A 15,959-nucleotide genomic window follows, 5' to 3' on the forward strand; every position below is an offset into this window, starting at 1 on the left:
GCGCTGGGAGGCAGACCTTACTTTTGTCCATCTTGTCTGCCTGGAGGCTTTCAGAATCCAGCTACAACTAGTCCTGGACATGGTTGAGAAAAGGGGCAGAGGGCTTTGAGACAAACATAATGCTCCCCTGCCGTGCACACCCCAGCCCACCTCATTTGTGTCCCCAGGGGTGCAGCTGTGTGCTCAGAGGAATGAGTCATGGGTTAGGTAATGGGCAGAATGCAATTAGCAGCCCTGGGCATCAATTACCAGCTGTGCCAGCCTTGCATGAAACCCTTGTAAGGTCAACGAGAGCAACTTTTCTCCCTCCAGGGAGGGCAGGGGCCAAGTGGTGTGTGTGTGTCATGGCAGGTGGCCACCAGCCCTTCCCCATGCTGTCCCACGCAGAGCTGAGGCAGCTTGGGGTCACTTCTAGCTTTGGGCATGTTTGGGTTTGCCCTTGGTTGGGTAGAACCTGCTCTGCTGCTCAACACAATCCTTTGCACAAGGTGGTTTGGGTCACCCTGGCAGCCCCCAGCGGGCTCTTTTGGGGAACCTCCACCTGTGTCCCCCTTTCTTTCCCAGAAGACTTCCTGAGCCAGTGCTGCAGGATGCTTGGGAGCCACAGTCATAGAATGGCTTGAGTTGGAAGGGACCTTAAAGCCCATCCAGCCCCAACCAGGGCTGTCACCCACCAGGTCAGGCTGCCCATCCAACCATCCAGCCTGGCCTTAAGCACCTCCAGGGATGGAGCATCCACAGTTCCTCTGAGTAACTTGTGCCAAAAGCCCCTGTACATCTGTCTGGGCCTACAGATGTGGCTGAAATACTTAGAGGTCATTTCTGGTTCAGGAGCAGGGGTGACCCTGATCCTGCCCTAACCTCCTTTTATAACCACCCAGAATCAGATGTGCAAGGGAGAAGGTCTTCGTCACGTGGCACAGCCAGGGAGCCATGCCTCACCCAGCTCCCCCCTTTTTCTTCCTTGTATTATTATTATTTTTTTGCTGTGCTCATACTCGATGCCCACAGCTTGCAGCTCCCTAAGGATGCGCTCTGATTTTTATGTGGAGCGCTGTCATCCCGCTGTTCCCATGCTTGCTCCTCCACTGAGTCTGGGGTGGGGGTGGGCTCCAGCCCCATCCTGGGCTTGTTACCTCTCCGTGCCCCTCAGGTGCTTGCTGGAGTGGCCTAAAGGTGGCTCACCCAGAAGAGGTACGGGGCAGTCCATGGTGCTGACTGCAAACGCAGTGGTCCCTGCGCTGGGGTGGCAGGGGGCAGTAGGAAAGGTGTTTTCAAGAGAGTGGGCTGGCATTGTGGTCTGGGGAGGTGAGTGTCAGACATAGGTGCCAGGCACTAGTGAGATCCTGTTGACTTGAACCTGCATCCGTTCCCTATGCCCTTGTAGCATCGAAAGGCTGCACAGGGCTTGTGCCCTCCCATACAGCAGGGGCTGGGCTTTCCCGGGGGAAGAGGACAACCACTCAAGCAACAGGTTTGTCCTTCCCCATCAGCTGCTTGTCACCTAGGAGTGCTCTCAGCCAGGGGACCCGCCGCAGCAGATGAAGCCAATCCGCTTTCAGCCTGGGGGCTGCCCCCTTTCATCCTCCCCCCTCCATCCTCTTCCTCCCCCGGGGGCTGGCGCTCCGCCCCACGCCCGGAGGCGGGACCGGGGGCTGGCAGGGACCCAGCCACACAGAGGGAGCAGGTGGACGGCCAGGCAGCCCCTTTCCACAGCCCTGCTCCAGCCCCATGTGTCTGCCCTGGAGACTATGGCTTGGTTACGCTGACTGCTGTCTTCTGAGGAACTGATGTCTTTGTCTGGACACCCCACCAATGGCTCTGATCTCCTCTCCTGACCCTTCTGCCTCCATCGCAGGACTCCCACCCTCACGACCAGGAGCGGGAACGCTTGCTGTCCCTTTGACAGCCTGTGCCAGCCACCCACCAGTCACTTCGGAGTATTTTCCCATCACGTATCCCCATCTTGCTGGATGATTAGCACCCTTGGTCTGTGGAAATTCCCGTTGCTTCATCTGTTGCTTTATCTTGCTGGTCTTCATCTATCCAAGTCCTTAGCCACATCCTACTCATACTTTGCTCTCAGTTCATCTCACCCTTCTAAAGGCTTAAAGAAGAGCAGAGAGATTCACATGGAGGTACGGGCTGGCTGAAGCTGTTCTTACCTGGGCTATCTGGGAGCCATGGGCCGCAGGCTCATACGGGGTCTCTCCGGAGCTGCAGTCTTTCTGGTCAGTGTGACTCTCCTCTCTGTACGGCACCGTGGGGCTCAGGAAACCTCAGGGTACCCAGGGCTCAGGGAGCGGATGCTGGAGAATCCAGAGCGACGAACACACGAGGGCCCAGAGGATTCCAAGGAAGGTGGTGGCACTGGGCAGAGGGACCTGCAAGTCCATTCTCTGGACAAATACAAGACTGAAGGGAACCTGACTCTTGGGGATGTTTTTGTAGCTGTGAAGACCACCAAGAGATTTCACCAGAGCAGGATGGAGCTGCTCCTGGACACATGGATATCCCGGGCAAGAGAGCAGGTGAGCATGTGGATTTGGGCTACAGAGAGTGTACATGGCAAGGGGAGCCAATGGGGAGGGACAAAGCCAACAAAAGGGGAGACTGGGCACTGTGTTTCTTTCCTTTGCCTCATTTTCCTTAATTCTGCTCTCTGTTCACACTGAAAGGTGGACACTACCCTGTGAAATGTTGCACTGATAGCTGTTTCATGGGGCGGGTGGTCAGAGAGGCTGAAGAGCTTCCACTGGTGCTTAGCTGTGGTGGTCAGAGAGGCTGAAGTGTGCTCTTCCCATGAAGACTGGGACATAGGGTCTGATTTTTGGGTGGTAATGTGTGAAGTGAGGAATTGGACTCGATCCTGATGGGTCCATTTTGACTTGAGATATTCTGTGATTCCATGAGTGCTCTTAGCAATCATCACCATTGCCTAACCTAACCCCAATGCCTTTGGCTTGAGATGGAGGAGATTTTTTCATTATATCTAACGACTAACACCACAGACTGCCCTGGACACCTGAGATGGGCAGAACAGACCTTCCACAACCTGTCTGAAAGGGTGGCTTCCCACCTCCTCATACCATGAGTTTGCAGGGTATGGAGCTGTGCTGCTCTGCAGGGTGGCTTTGTGGTGGGCAGAATTTCTCTTCCTTGCTTCTCCCCCCTCACAAAGTTGCTCCTCAAGAACAAAAAAATCCCGTGGCTGTCCCCAAAGGGTTTTTTTTTTTTTTTTTTTCCTTTTGCCTCTGCCTGCATGCAACAAGATGACTTCAGGCCTATGTGCGGAAGGGAGGCGGGGGTGGAGGTTTTGGGTAGGAGAGCGCTTGAAGCAGTGCAGGGTTTTCTGGGTAAGGGTGGTTTTCCACTTTCTGGTGCTGCTGTGGTAGTCACAGGAAATCATGTCCTATTTCGGGCACACTTCCTCTCCTGTCTGTGCGACCGTCCTAGGCATCTGAGAGACCCTGCTTCCTCCTCCACATGCACTTCTCCTCTCAGCCCAGCAGTCCTTTGGAGAAACCAAACAGCTCCATGGGCACATGCTTTCATTAAACACTTCCAACTGAGCTTTTGGAGTGGGCTTGCACGCAGCAGCTCAACTTTCCCTTCTCGTGCAACTGACAGGCAGATGTCTGACTGTCCCGCAGATGATAGGATGAGAGGTGATGGCCTTATGTTGCACTAGGGGAGGTTCAGGTTGGATTTCAGGAAAAATTTCATCTCAGAAAGATCAGTGCTGCAGTGGCACAGACTGCCCAGGAAGGTGGTGGAGTCACTGACCCTGTAGGTGTTCCAGAGCCGTGTGGATGTGGCACTGAGGACGTGGTCAGTGAGCATGGTGGGGATGGGCTGGCAGTTGGACCAAGTGATCTTAGAGGTCTTTTCTAACCTTCATGACTCTGTGATTCTATGATTCTATGACAGGATTTAGACAGCGTCTCCCCACATTCACCACATCATCTCTTTTTGGCAGACAAGTGATGGTCCAACCTGAGAAGAGGCAGTGAATTTTCTGTGCTGCTGCCCACCTATAGGAAAACTTCATTTGTAGGAGAATAGGAAGGAAGGGATCAAATGGGAGAGTCAGTCATTTTTAAACAGTGTTTTTTTGTTGCTATCATATTTTGTTACAGGGTCAGCACTTTCCTCCCCCCACCCCCTCAATTTTCCATGTTTTTCTTCTGCTTTTTGTACTTAATGGCCTTGAGGGCAGGGGAGGGATGGAGAGGCAAAGAGAAATACATGAATGTCAACAACAACAAAAAAATATAGCCAGTGTGGAAATTTTGTCAGCTGGCCATGATCCTGATGCCAAGCCTGGCTTTAGAGCTGGTTCCTGCATAGTGCCCTCCCGGAGGAAGTAACCTAGACCTCAAAGGACAGGCTTAGGTGACTGCAACAGGAGGCAAGGCCAGCTGTGATCTTTTATGGTTAGGAGAGATTGTGCAGGAGCCAAATTATCAAGGAAAAGTCTTTTAATTAGAAAAAGCTTCATCGAAGCACAAGTGTTTTGATGACTGTCTAGGCTGAACAGCAGCTTGAGGTTGCTGGCACCATTGGCCTCTTCACATTTTGATGGAGATAAGTCTAGTTTTCTGGTCTGAAACAGCATTTTGTTTGGTAATATAAACAAATTCCAGCACCCCTCCTTTCAGCAACCTAAACATCCAACTGATGGCAATGAAAACTTGGAATGACCCACCCTGAAATGTTTTTTCACCCTTTCAGTGTTGTGAACACACTGTAGACTTTGAATCTCTTCTCTGGGCAGGGGACCAGTTTCCTGCCCAGCTGTACTATTACCCCTGTTGATGTGTTTGCATTTTGGAGGCTGTTTTTTCCTGGGGAAGGAATACTCTGGGAGCTTGGGAGATTAATGTGGACCTGGACTGTCAGATTCCACATATTTATTCCCTTTTTCTTGTTTTTCTTGCTTGGGCCACTTTCCCAATGTGGGCTGAGGAAGCCTCATGTTAACCCATCACATGGGCACTTAAGTTCACGGAGAGCTGCCAGGTCAACCCATTGGACACCAGTGGCTCCATAGCACTGCTAGCACCCATCAAACACATCTTCCTCCCACTTCTCTGCTCCAGAACTGAAGGATGTCTTCCAGCCTGCTCCTGGTGTGATTTCTGTCAACCCCTGGCAGGAGAAACGGTGTTGGAGAAGATGAGGTGTAGAAGGCGAGTGGGAAGCTGCGCTAGAATGGCAGCTCCATGGGCCCATTGGTCACCTTCCAGAGAAGGTGGCCATGAGCCTTGGGTTCCTAGAGGAGTATGCCAGGTGTCTGCAAGTAAACATTCCCCTTTGCATCTAGGGGAATGTGAGTGCTTCAGAGTATTTCCATAAATAGAAAGAAAGATAGGCAATGAGATATGAAGTTTATTAGGCACATGATTTCTGGTTGGTTTTGTAACTGTAAGCAAGTCATTTCTAGAGATGTTTCTGTTTTTTTGAACATGTCAGAAAGTTTCAGTGGTTTCAGAATAGTTTTCTTAAGATGAAATGTTTGTTATACTGGAAATTTCTGCCTTTGGATGTGCTGGCAAGGGGAGTCCCACACTACTTGGAATTTCTGCTGTGTTTGAGCATTAAGATATGGTCACCTGACTCAGGACTCCTTCACCTGAGACTTTGCTAATTGCTTCCAGTCCCATGACCACCTTGAAAGTGGTTTAAGCTAAGATGGCTTATCTTGCTGAGGCATGGTAGGACTGTATGCACAGTCAGTTTTTGCAATCAGCTGTGAGACAGGAGAGGAATTTGCCGACTCACCACAGCTTGCATGTTTGAGATTGTCCATCCTGCCATCTCTGCTTGACTGGGTGCTCTCCGAGGGCCCTCCATCGCCTCACTTGTGTGTTCAGATCATTTCTCTTCCCACACATCGCTGATGCAGGGCACATCACCCAACCCAAGCACTCAGTGAATGCGGGGCGGTGTAGAAACAAGGACATCTCATCAGAACAGTGACAAGCTCCGAGGAGCTGCTGTCCATCTGTCTCGTCCCTTTTGTCCCTGCCCAGGTGCAGTGTTTAACCAGCCTGTAGGCAGCTGGTGGAGAGGCTGTTTAAGGCATGCACCTCCTTTTTGATTTCATGAAAGCTCATTTTCTGCTTGAGGAAAGCTTTTCTCCCTGAGCTGTGATCCCTGCCCGGACCCAAAGAGGGGGAGATGTGCCACATAATGGCACAGAGGGGGATTAGAGAGCCTGGGGGTGGAGGAAGAGAAGGAGGAGGCAGGGAAGTGGCAGGGGGCTGAGCACACTTAACACACAAACAGATGTTCTCCTTTCAGCGTGAGCATTGCTTGGCCACAGTGCTTTCATTTTTCTCCATTTGACACTTAAACCAGGCCTCCTCCACCCTCTCTCTGAGTCTTGCAGGCCCTCTTGTTCCTCTTTCCTAAGCTTCAGGAGAAAATAAAGCAGTGCAAGCAGGAATGGTGCTGGCTGGGAGTGATGGATGTCACAGGAATGCTGATTCTGCTCAGTGCAGGGATCAGCCCCCAGGACCGTCCAAGAGCAAAGCAAGCTTCCCAGACCCTTCGAGGCCACTGGAAGGAAGCAGCATGAAGCAGTGTGAGGGCATGGGGTGCAGTGGTGGTGGTGGGGTCTGCATGCACTGTCTGTGAGGGTTTGGAGAGGCTTTAGTGGGAAAGGAGAGGACTGGGGTAGCCACCGTCCCTCCTCTCCTCTGCTGCCCAGTGCCTGGAATGCAGTAGAAAGCACCAGCTCCACGCCTGATGGTAATGTCCTTTTCTCATCTCTCCAGACGTATGTCTTCACAGATGAAGAAGATGATGCCCTGAAGAGGAGAATGGGTAACCACCTTTCCTATATCACCATCTCTGCCTTCACTATGAGCTAACACGGCCTTTGGAGGAGGCCAGGCATGATGGCTAACTCCAGGCTGTAGCCACACAGTACAAGCAGAATGGGAAAAGACTCTTCTCTGTTTCCTGTACCCTTTCTGGCCATGGGCAGAGTTGTAGTTGATGGGGGATCTAACTTGGGCAGGATGCTTTGCTTTCTCTGGGCTTTGTCTCTTCGTGGGGGCCACAGTGAAGTAGTGATAAGGGTTCTGATATCTGCAAGGTGCAGATGGCAATTTGGAAAGCAGAGTGCTGAGCTGATGACTAAATTCTTGTCCCCACTATGCCATATTCTAAGAATCATAGAATCGTTTGAGTTGGAAGGGACCCTTTTGTCATCTAGTCCAACTCCACTGCAATGAACAGAGACATCTACAACTAGATCAGGGTGCTCAGATCGGGGTGAATCTTGTGGAGTGAAATCTAGATACGAGAATGCCATGGGCAAGTGCATCTTTCACTAGATCAGCTTGCTCAAAGCCCCATCCAACCCAACTTTGAGCACTTTCGATGATAGGATGTCCACAAATTCTCTTGTCCTAGCATCTCATCACTTTGACTGTGAAAAATTTCTTATGTACAATTTAATTTGCACTCTTTAAGTTTAAAACCCTTGTTCCCTGTCTTATTGATTGGAAACTGTATGGGAACAGTTGAATCACGGCCTGAACCTCTGATTGACCACCTGAGGTGAGTGCTGAGTCAGCCGCAGGGGCACAGGTGAACGCAATTTCACCTGAGTGACCAGAAGGGGTGGAGCCTGGCTCCACCCCTCCTAGACCCCATTTAAGGACCGACTCCCATAGAGGTCTCCTATCTGGAGATCCTTTCTCTTGGAGCCCTTCTGCAAGTCCAGAATACGGGTAAGATCTTTATTTCATTTCTTCTTTGTAATGGGATAATCTCTCTGGTTCTATACCTGTTTGCCATACAGAGACCAAATGTCTTTTTGTTTGGATGCGTAAGTGCAGCCTTTCAATGTCTAAATGGGGGCTGTAAGAAAGAATGGGACACACTCTTTGGCAAGGTCTGCTAGGGTAGGATAAGGGGAAATGGTTTCAAACTAAAAGAGAGGATATTCAGACTGGATGTAAGAAAAGTTTTTTACAATAAGGGCAGTGAGGCACTAGAGCAGGTTGCAAGAGAGGTGGTGGATGCCCCATCCCTCTGAACGTTCCAGGTCAAACTGGAGGGGCTTTGAGCACCTTGATCTAGCTGTACGTGTCTTTGCTCACTCCACAGGAGTTGGACTAGGTGGCCCTTAAGGGCCCCTTCCAACTCAAATGATTCTATGATTACTAACTCTAGTAAGTCTTTGTCTTTCTTACAGGTCCCCTTATATGTTGATACAAATATGAGCTCATATACATGAGGATATATTATATATATGAGCGAAGAGGAAAAGCAAAAATAAAATCAAGGAACTGCCTTCCAAGAAGGCTTGTAGGGAGGGAATGTCTTGAGGTTGATGAGGGGAAGTGTTGAGCAGGTGGGAGATGAAACCAACATCACAGCAGGCTTGGACTGAGGGACTATGGTGAATCTGGTCGTGAGCAAACCTCTTCCAGCAAACCTGCCCAGAAGTCCTCTCCATGTCTGTATGGGTCAGCCCTAAGCCACAGCCTTCTCCCTACCCACAGGTGACCATGTGGTGTTCACCAACTGCTCTACTGAGCACAGCCACTCAGCTCTCTCCTGCAAGATGGCTGCGGAGTTTGATGCATTCCTGTCCAGTGACCAGAGGTGAGTTGGGGCTGCTGTGAAAGTGAACTTCTTCTTGGGGATGCTGGCACCTCCTTACTGCACATCTCTTGTATATTCCCTCCTATCTCCCTCCAGCTGGTTCTGCCATTTGGACGATGACAACTATCTGAACCCTGAAGCCCTCCTGAAGCTCCTGTCCTCCTACTCTGCAATGAAGGATGTCTACGTTGGGAAACCCAGCCTGAACCGACCCATTCGAGCCTCTGAAACACTACCTAACAACCAGATGGTACAGTCTGTGGCAGGGTGGGACAGCTGGGGGTTGGTTTTAATGCTCTGACTCATTGACCATAGCTCTACTCCGATGAGAGAAAAGTCCCAAGAGCAATAGACATCAGCTGAAAACTCAGTGGTTTTGTCTGAATGTGGTAGCATGTGTTGACTCATTCCAATCTCACTTGAGGAAGAAAGGTGATGTCCAACAGTTCTGCTGTGCCTTTGGGTACCCATCTGCAGGGAGATCAGCCTGCCTTGCACAGCCCACTTTCCAGTGCAGGAGCTTGGCTGCTCCAAATGGGACATCTGGCACAACTCAGCCTTGGTTTCCAGTTAACCTTTCTTAGCACATGTGCTGTGATTTGGCCAACGGTATCCTCATCCCTGCTGGCTCTTTTTCTCTTTGGTTGTGAGTTACATATTAGCAGTCTTTGCTCATCCTGACTTCCCAGCCATATGAGGAGACTGAAATGGGGACTGTGTTGCTGACAGGTGCTTGTACTGGGCAGCAGCTGGGGGGTGACAATAGGGCTGTTTATCTCTCTGTTAAAGCTGTGTTTGTAGCATTCCCAGCTCAGGGAGCATGGTGTCATCTGAGCCTCTGCCATTGATTTGCTCTGCTGTTTCTCTCCAGAAATCTGTGCGCTTCTGGTTTGCCACAGGAGGAGCTGGGTTCTGCATCAGTCGCAAGCTGGCAAGGAAGATGATGCCTTGGGCCAGGTAAGCTGTGCAGTCACTGGGTAGGTGAGTCTTTGGGATTAGGAACACAGACACACACAATAACTTCTGCCAGTGTCAAGTCTGGATTTGTGTATGTGATGCTTGCAGGGATGTTTGGAAGGGTGCAAAGAGCCATGCACTTCAATTCCACAAGCATGTGGGACTGGAGGAAGGATGTAGTGAGTGGGTCTCCCACCTGATTAGAGAAAGACAGGAGCAGGCACATCAGCAAACATTATCACACAATGACACACTCCTCCTCCAATTCCTTCCAGCTTCTGGTTATCCCTCAACCTTCCTTCTTTTTTCTTTCAGCTTTTTCTGGCTCTCTTTGTAAGTGCTCAGATTGAGCTCTGTCTCTTTCCAACCTCCTCTGCCTCCTTCCTGATCTAATTTCCAGTTCCCCCACCTTAAACTCTATTCAGCTGCTTACAGTGTCCGTGGTCATCTCCTCAGCTTGATGCATAGAGAATGGCAGTAGGTCTTGGGGACATGTGTTAGCCCAACCTATCTGATGATGTTTTCCAGGATGCCCTAGGTTATCTTTTAGACTGTATCTGCAAACATCAACAGGAATCATCTGTGCCAGCCTTAACCAAATCTTTTCATACTCAGAAAGACAGACCTGGTCCACACTGGGTTGCTCATGGTCCAGTTTTTACTGATTTAGATGAAGACCCTGATACATTCTTTGAGCAAGATCCAGAAAGAATAATGATCTGTTATCTGGGGTAAAATTCAAGTGACACGTATAGAATCATAGAATTGTTAGTGTTGGAAAGACCGATGAGATCACCCAGACCAACCATCAGCCTATGCCTGTGGTGGTGATGACATGGGACATGGTTTAGTTGGCATGGTGGTGATGGGTTGATGGTTGGTCTTGATGATCTCACTGGTCTTTCCAACACTGACGATTAACGATTCTGTGATTCTATTTATCAGGAATAGCATTGAGCAATTGATGGGACAGTGTGGTTGGACATGGTTGAAGAGCAGACACAACCTCACATTTTTGCAGTAGGACTAAGGGATTTCTTGCCTTGTTTCCAGGTTTACTCTGGTTTTCAGTGGAGTGGTTGCCTATATTTCCCCCTGCCCCTTTACATAACTCATGCAGCCCTGCTCTCTTCCAGTGGCAAGAACTTCCTGAGCACCTCAGAGCTCATCCGTCTGCCAGATGACTGCACCATAGGTTACATCATTGAGTGCAAAGTTGGTGGGCAGCTGCTGCCCAATAGGCTCTTCCACTCCCACCTGGAGAATCTGCAGCTCATCCCCACCTCTGACCTCATGCAGCAGGTGAGCAACAGAAACAAAACAAGATACATATTTTAGAGGAAGGGGAGGTGGAAAAAGGGGGGGGTTTATGTTGCCAGTTGGTGGCAGTGATGTGAACTGAAACAATTGTCTGCACTTTTGAAGATATTTTGCCAACAAATGTTTCCTTGCAATAAGGAGCAGATGTTGCCTGCAGCACAGATGCCAATTGCAGTGAATCAGTGGTGGATAGCATGTGCAGAGGGAGTGAGGGGAGGATGGGGGCAGACCATGGAGGGATCATGGTATCAGGATGAGGAGAAACACTTACTGGTTGGGAAAGGGTTTTGCACCATGTCTGCCTTGCTTGGGTAGATCAAGTGGTGTAGGTGACTCACGTAGTGGACCATAGAATCACAGAATCATAGAATGGTTTTGGTTGGAAGAGACCTTTAAGATCATCCAGTTCCAGCCCCCCTGCTATAGGCAGGGATACCTCCCTCTAGACCAGGCCTATCCAGCCTGGCCTTGAATGCTTCTAGGGCTGGGGGCGTTTACAGTATTCTATCATGGAAAGGAGGAGAGGAGAGTTGGAAGGCAGAGGCCAAGCCACCAGAGATGGAACAAGAATGGGAGATTTTGTCACTCAAAGCAGATTCCTGAACATATCACTTCACCCTCCCTGCTCCTTTCTCCCTGCCTCTCTCTGCAGGTCACACTCAGCTATGGTGTCTTTGAGAACAAGCTCAACGTTATCAGACTCAGTGGTCCCTTCTCACCCCAGGAAGATCCCTCAAGGTATGGGGTGTGAGTGCTCAGTGCACTGCTGAGGTTTGAGCTGTAGGACAGCAGGGTGGCAGGGGCAGGCAGCCAAATAGGGGGTAGGAGGTCTAGAGTGAGGGACAAAAGCCTTGCAGTTGCAGGTCTTCTTGGGTGAGGATCACACCAACATTAAGATGTTCGCAAACACAAGTTTTGCAAACCATTTTGGATGAAAGGAAAGAAAATAAGTATTATAACATTTTATTTGAACAGTTACTGAACCAAAAGTTTTGCCATTCATTTCACACAGAAAAGGAACAAGCTAACCTTTGTCCTCTGGGACAGGAACTGAAATGCTCTTCTAAACTCAGGAGAGGAAATTCTGCTTTATTTTACTTTCTTTGTTTTGCTGAGAAAATTGAAGGGAGAAAAGAAAAAGGTTTGCTTCAGGATGACTGCAAATAAAAGTGCTCTTTGATTTACTTGCTCTGCTTTGAGTGAACAAACCTAAAGTTGTTATTTGCAGAGCATGGGTAGGAAACTTCTGGCTGGAGATAGCAGGGGTGGGAAACAGCTGTGCAGTTAAAAGGGCATCTACAGAGCAGTGTAGCAGGGTCTGGTACAGTCCCCATCTCACTGAATGTGATCAGGGTGAGCAATGAGTTGGGCTCCATGGTCCATAGCAGGATTCAGGTGTTGGAGGAAAGCTTGACTGCTCAGCTTTGGCAAATCAAGACTTTGTAAGAAGAGCAGCCAGTCCCAGAGAACCATAATGCATAGTGAGCATCTGATGTGGTATGTGACATGAGAGAGAAGCTTTCCATTCCCCACCTTGTTCTGCATTAAAAAACTGCCATGTGACGTTCCTTCACTCTTCCCCTACAGGTTTCGATCTCTCCACTGCCATCTCTATCCTGATACCCCCTGGTGCCTGCAGGCTGTTGGCTGGTGATGCCCAAGCTACTGTGGGTCCTGGTGATATCCCTTCACCTTGTGCATGTAGGGGATGGGGCACTGAAGAAGCTTGGTGCTCCCAGCTTCCCCTTACCTATGGTGGCCTTGGGGCTTTTTGGTCCTTGCTGAGTACTAGTGGTACAGGACAAGAGAGATCTGTGACAAAGATGGATAACATGGGCTGGACATGTGGATGGGCTTCCCATCTGTGCTGGGACGCTTACAAGAGATGGGAACAGCATGCTTTTCTGAACAGATTAAGGACTGGATGGTGACTGCTGGGCATGTGGGTGGAGATGGGACCCACTGCTCCTTGTTGTAGTTTCACTGCATTGAATTAGAAGGGTGCTGGATCAGGGTATGCAGTGCCAGACTGAGCGTCGCTGAAAGTGTGCCTTGGCTTCAGCCTCTCTGAGGCTTCTTTCTCTGTATGTGCCTGGGCTTTTCCCATTTTCCACTGTTCCCAGCTGCAGCCCTTTGGCTGAGTCTCTGCCTCGTTAAACTCTGATTCTACTCTCCCTTCAGAAATGGAAAATGTGATCATTTCTGTGCTGAATGAGCACTGAAAAAACACAGCTCTTGGCCATCAGAGGGGAGGTGGGCAAGAAATGTAAGAAATCAAGAATCACTCCTTGGATGGGACAAGGGAGAGAGTATGAAGTACAGAGCACGGGAGGGGAGAAGGGGATGAGAATGTTTCCTGCTCTGAACACCGAAGGCTTGATCTTGTATGGCCCTGCATTATTCCTCTCTTTTTACCTTCTTGATATGGGGTCAGGATAATCTTTTGCTCTAATTATCAACCTGTCGTCTGAGATTAGACTCCAACTCCTACCTGTGAGAGAGGAGACATAAAGGATTAGAACTGGCTGAAAGAGAGGAGAAAGGAAGAGATGGAGAAGGAGTGCTCGGGAGCGGATTAGAGGTTACAGCTTTATAATCTTCTCTGTGCCCTGACCAGAAAAAATTAAGTCATGAAGGAATGGAAACTGCAGGGCAAAGAGCTTTTTATCTCTGCATTTCTTTCCTCCAGATGCTAAGAGCAGCTTTCTGCCTTCCTGCTGTCCCTGCTAAAGACAACAGGGAGAAGGAGCCAGCCCAAATAGGCTACAGGCTTTCTGGCATGTTTATGGATAACCCCTTTCTCAGCACAGATCCTGCCATGAAAGCTAGGCACTTCCACTCAATGGGGAATGAACTTTGGCACCATTTTGTGCTTGTACACTTGAATAAATGGCTGGAGGAGAGTGATGCAGGGAAAGCTGGAAGGCAAAGGGGCTGTTTTACATGGCAGGCAGCACCACAATCAGGTATTTCTCTTTAAAGAGTGCTTCAAAACAGACTGCTGGAATCAGAGAGATTCCTGTAATCTCTGGTTGAAGGCACACGTGCCCTTTCTCCAAAGAGCCGCTCAGCTTTGCTGCTGCTGATCTGACTAAGCCTGCTGCTGGTGGGCTGGCAGAGCCAAGGGGGACTATTGCCATGCCTCTACCATACTGGAAGCTGGTCACCCTGTTTCCCCATCCCACCTCACACCTCAGCCACCAGCGTCTCCCGCACAGCTTGCATGAGGCTTAAAGAAAAGGCATCAGAAAGCCCTACCTCATCAAAGAGGGACCTAGAAATGAACGAGCACTTTAATTACCAATGAAGAAGAAAGAGGGGGGCCTGTGGAGCTGCTTTCCAGCCTGGTCGTTCTTGTGAGCTTTAGGCAGCTTGTGAAGCAGCCAAGAACCCCGCTTTCTTCTCTTGCACAAAATGTCTTTAAACTGGAAATTCATGCTGAGCAGTGGCAGGAACTACGTAATGGCATTGACCATTCCGGGCGAATGTGAGACATGGAGCTCAAAATAGAGACAACCCAGGTATCAGACAATCAGTGCAGCGTAAAAAAAAGTTCTGCCCAAAGGGCAAATGGTTTTGTTTGAACTTAACGAGAAGATGAAAAATGCTTCCACGAGAAGAAATAAAGGGAGCTGATATACAGGAGGCAGACCAACTTTTTTACATGATCTGATAGTGTTAGGACAAGGGGGAATGGTTTTAAGATAAAAGAGGGGAGATTTAGGTTAGATGTTAGGTGGAAATTCATTACTCAGAGGGCGGTGAGGCACTGGCACAGCTGCCCAGGGAAGCTGTGGTGCCCCATCCCCCAAGGTGCTCAAGGCCAGGTTGGATGGGGCCCTGAGCAGCCTGAGCTGGTGGGGAGCAGCCCTGCCCACAGCAGGGAGTGGGACTGGGTGGGCTTTGAGGTCCCATCCAACCCAACCATTCTGTGATTTTGTGAATCTACACTACCTGGATATTTTCTTTTATCCTCATTCAACTTACAGCTATGTTGTTAAATAAGTCTTGTAGTGAAAATGCTAGTTCTATCTGTAGATGTTCCAATGTCAGCCAAAGCATGATGTGATTTGTGTGCCTGAGAAGAAGAGGCTGGTACAGCAGACTCACTTCCCTGTGAAGAACCTGGAAGCTTTTGTTGGGTCCTGGCCTCAGCTGTTCTGAATTGGTGCAGTGCTTTCAGTATGGCTGTTCAATGGTTTGGGTCCTTGAGTGGCTGCATGGGGATCATTTAAGATGAGGCTTTGATACAGGAGCAGTGCCACTTCTGTGGAAAACATCCTCTCGCATAAGAAAACAGAGAAGAAATGAGATGTCTGGGCAGGGCATCTCTTGGGCTGTAGAGAAATGAATGACAGAAAGGTCCTGATATGCCTGTGACAGCAATGCACTGGGAAGAAAATTGCTTTTCTGAGTCAACATAAGAAACCAAGGCTTCTCCAAGAACAGAGAAACAGCTTAAGGGGACATTCTCCTCTTGAAATCTGATCAGTGTTAAAACCTGAGTTAAAATTAGTTTCAGGAATGGTTCCTGCCCCTGAGGCTTGCTGTTAGATGTTGTGGTTTTACAGTCTCATTTTCCTAGTTTATTAAAATGTTTAGCTGCTTGGGAAAATGAGAAACAATCTCATGTGAAACTTTTCATGGGCTGATCTTTTTTTTTTTTTTTAATTCTCCTTCATGATTTTCTGATGTAACAGATTGTAACAGTCAAAGTTTTTTTGGAAGGGTTCCATTGGGTCTATTAAAATGTTGTGTTTTTCTTTCCTTTTTTTCCCCCTCTCTCACATTCCCATTTCTCATTGCAGTTAAAGAAAAAAAAAATCTATCCCAAGAACTAAAAGGGATGGAGACATGGTCTTTTTATTTTACTGGGAAAAATGGGGTCAAAGCCAAAGGTGTTGGCATGACCCTGCTGTTGTACAACATTAAGTGCAGCTCTGGATTTCAAGTACAGAGGCCTCAGCTGCCCAACACCATAGCAACGAACACTATTAATGATGTTTAAGCTGTGTACTGAAGATTCAGAGAAAGGGGAAGGAGGGGAAAAAGCCAGT

The 15,959-nt window shown here is 49.0% G+C and overlaps 1 protein-coding gene across 1 annotated transcript; it reads left to right on the top strand.

Annotated features, from left to right (window-relative positions):
* The first annotated feature begins 1,674 nt into the window (after positions 1-1,674).
* On the top strand, positions 1,675-15,669 carry MFNG (MFNG O-fucosylpeptide 3-beta-N-acetylglucosaminyltransferase). The gene is made up of 8 exons (XM_416278.7): positions 1,675-2,531; positions 6,783-6,831; positions 8,523-8,625; positions 8,722-8,875; positions 9,497-9,582; positions 10,719-10,884; positions 11,555-11,640; positions 12,490-15,669. The coding sequence occupies exons 1-8, from the start codon at positions 2,184-2,186 to the stop codon at positions 12,554-12,556; spliced, it is 1,059 nt and encodes a 352-aa protein (XP_416278.4). The 5' UTR covers positions 1,675-2,183; the 3' UTR covers positions 12,557-15,669.
* The last annotated feature ends 290 nt before the right edge of the window (positions 15,670-15,959 follow it).

This window comes from Gallus gallus, chromosome 1 (assembly GCF_016699485.2).
Source record: "Gallus gallus isolate bGalGal1 chromosome 1, bGalGal1.mat.broiler.GRCg7b, whole genome shotgun sequence".
Classification (NCBI taxonomy): Eukaryota; Metazoa; Chordata; class Aves; order Galliformes; family Phasianidae; genus Gallus; species Gallus gallus.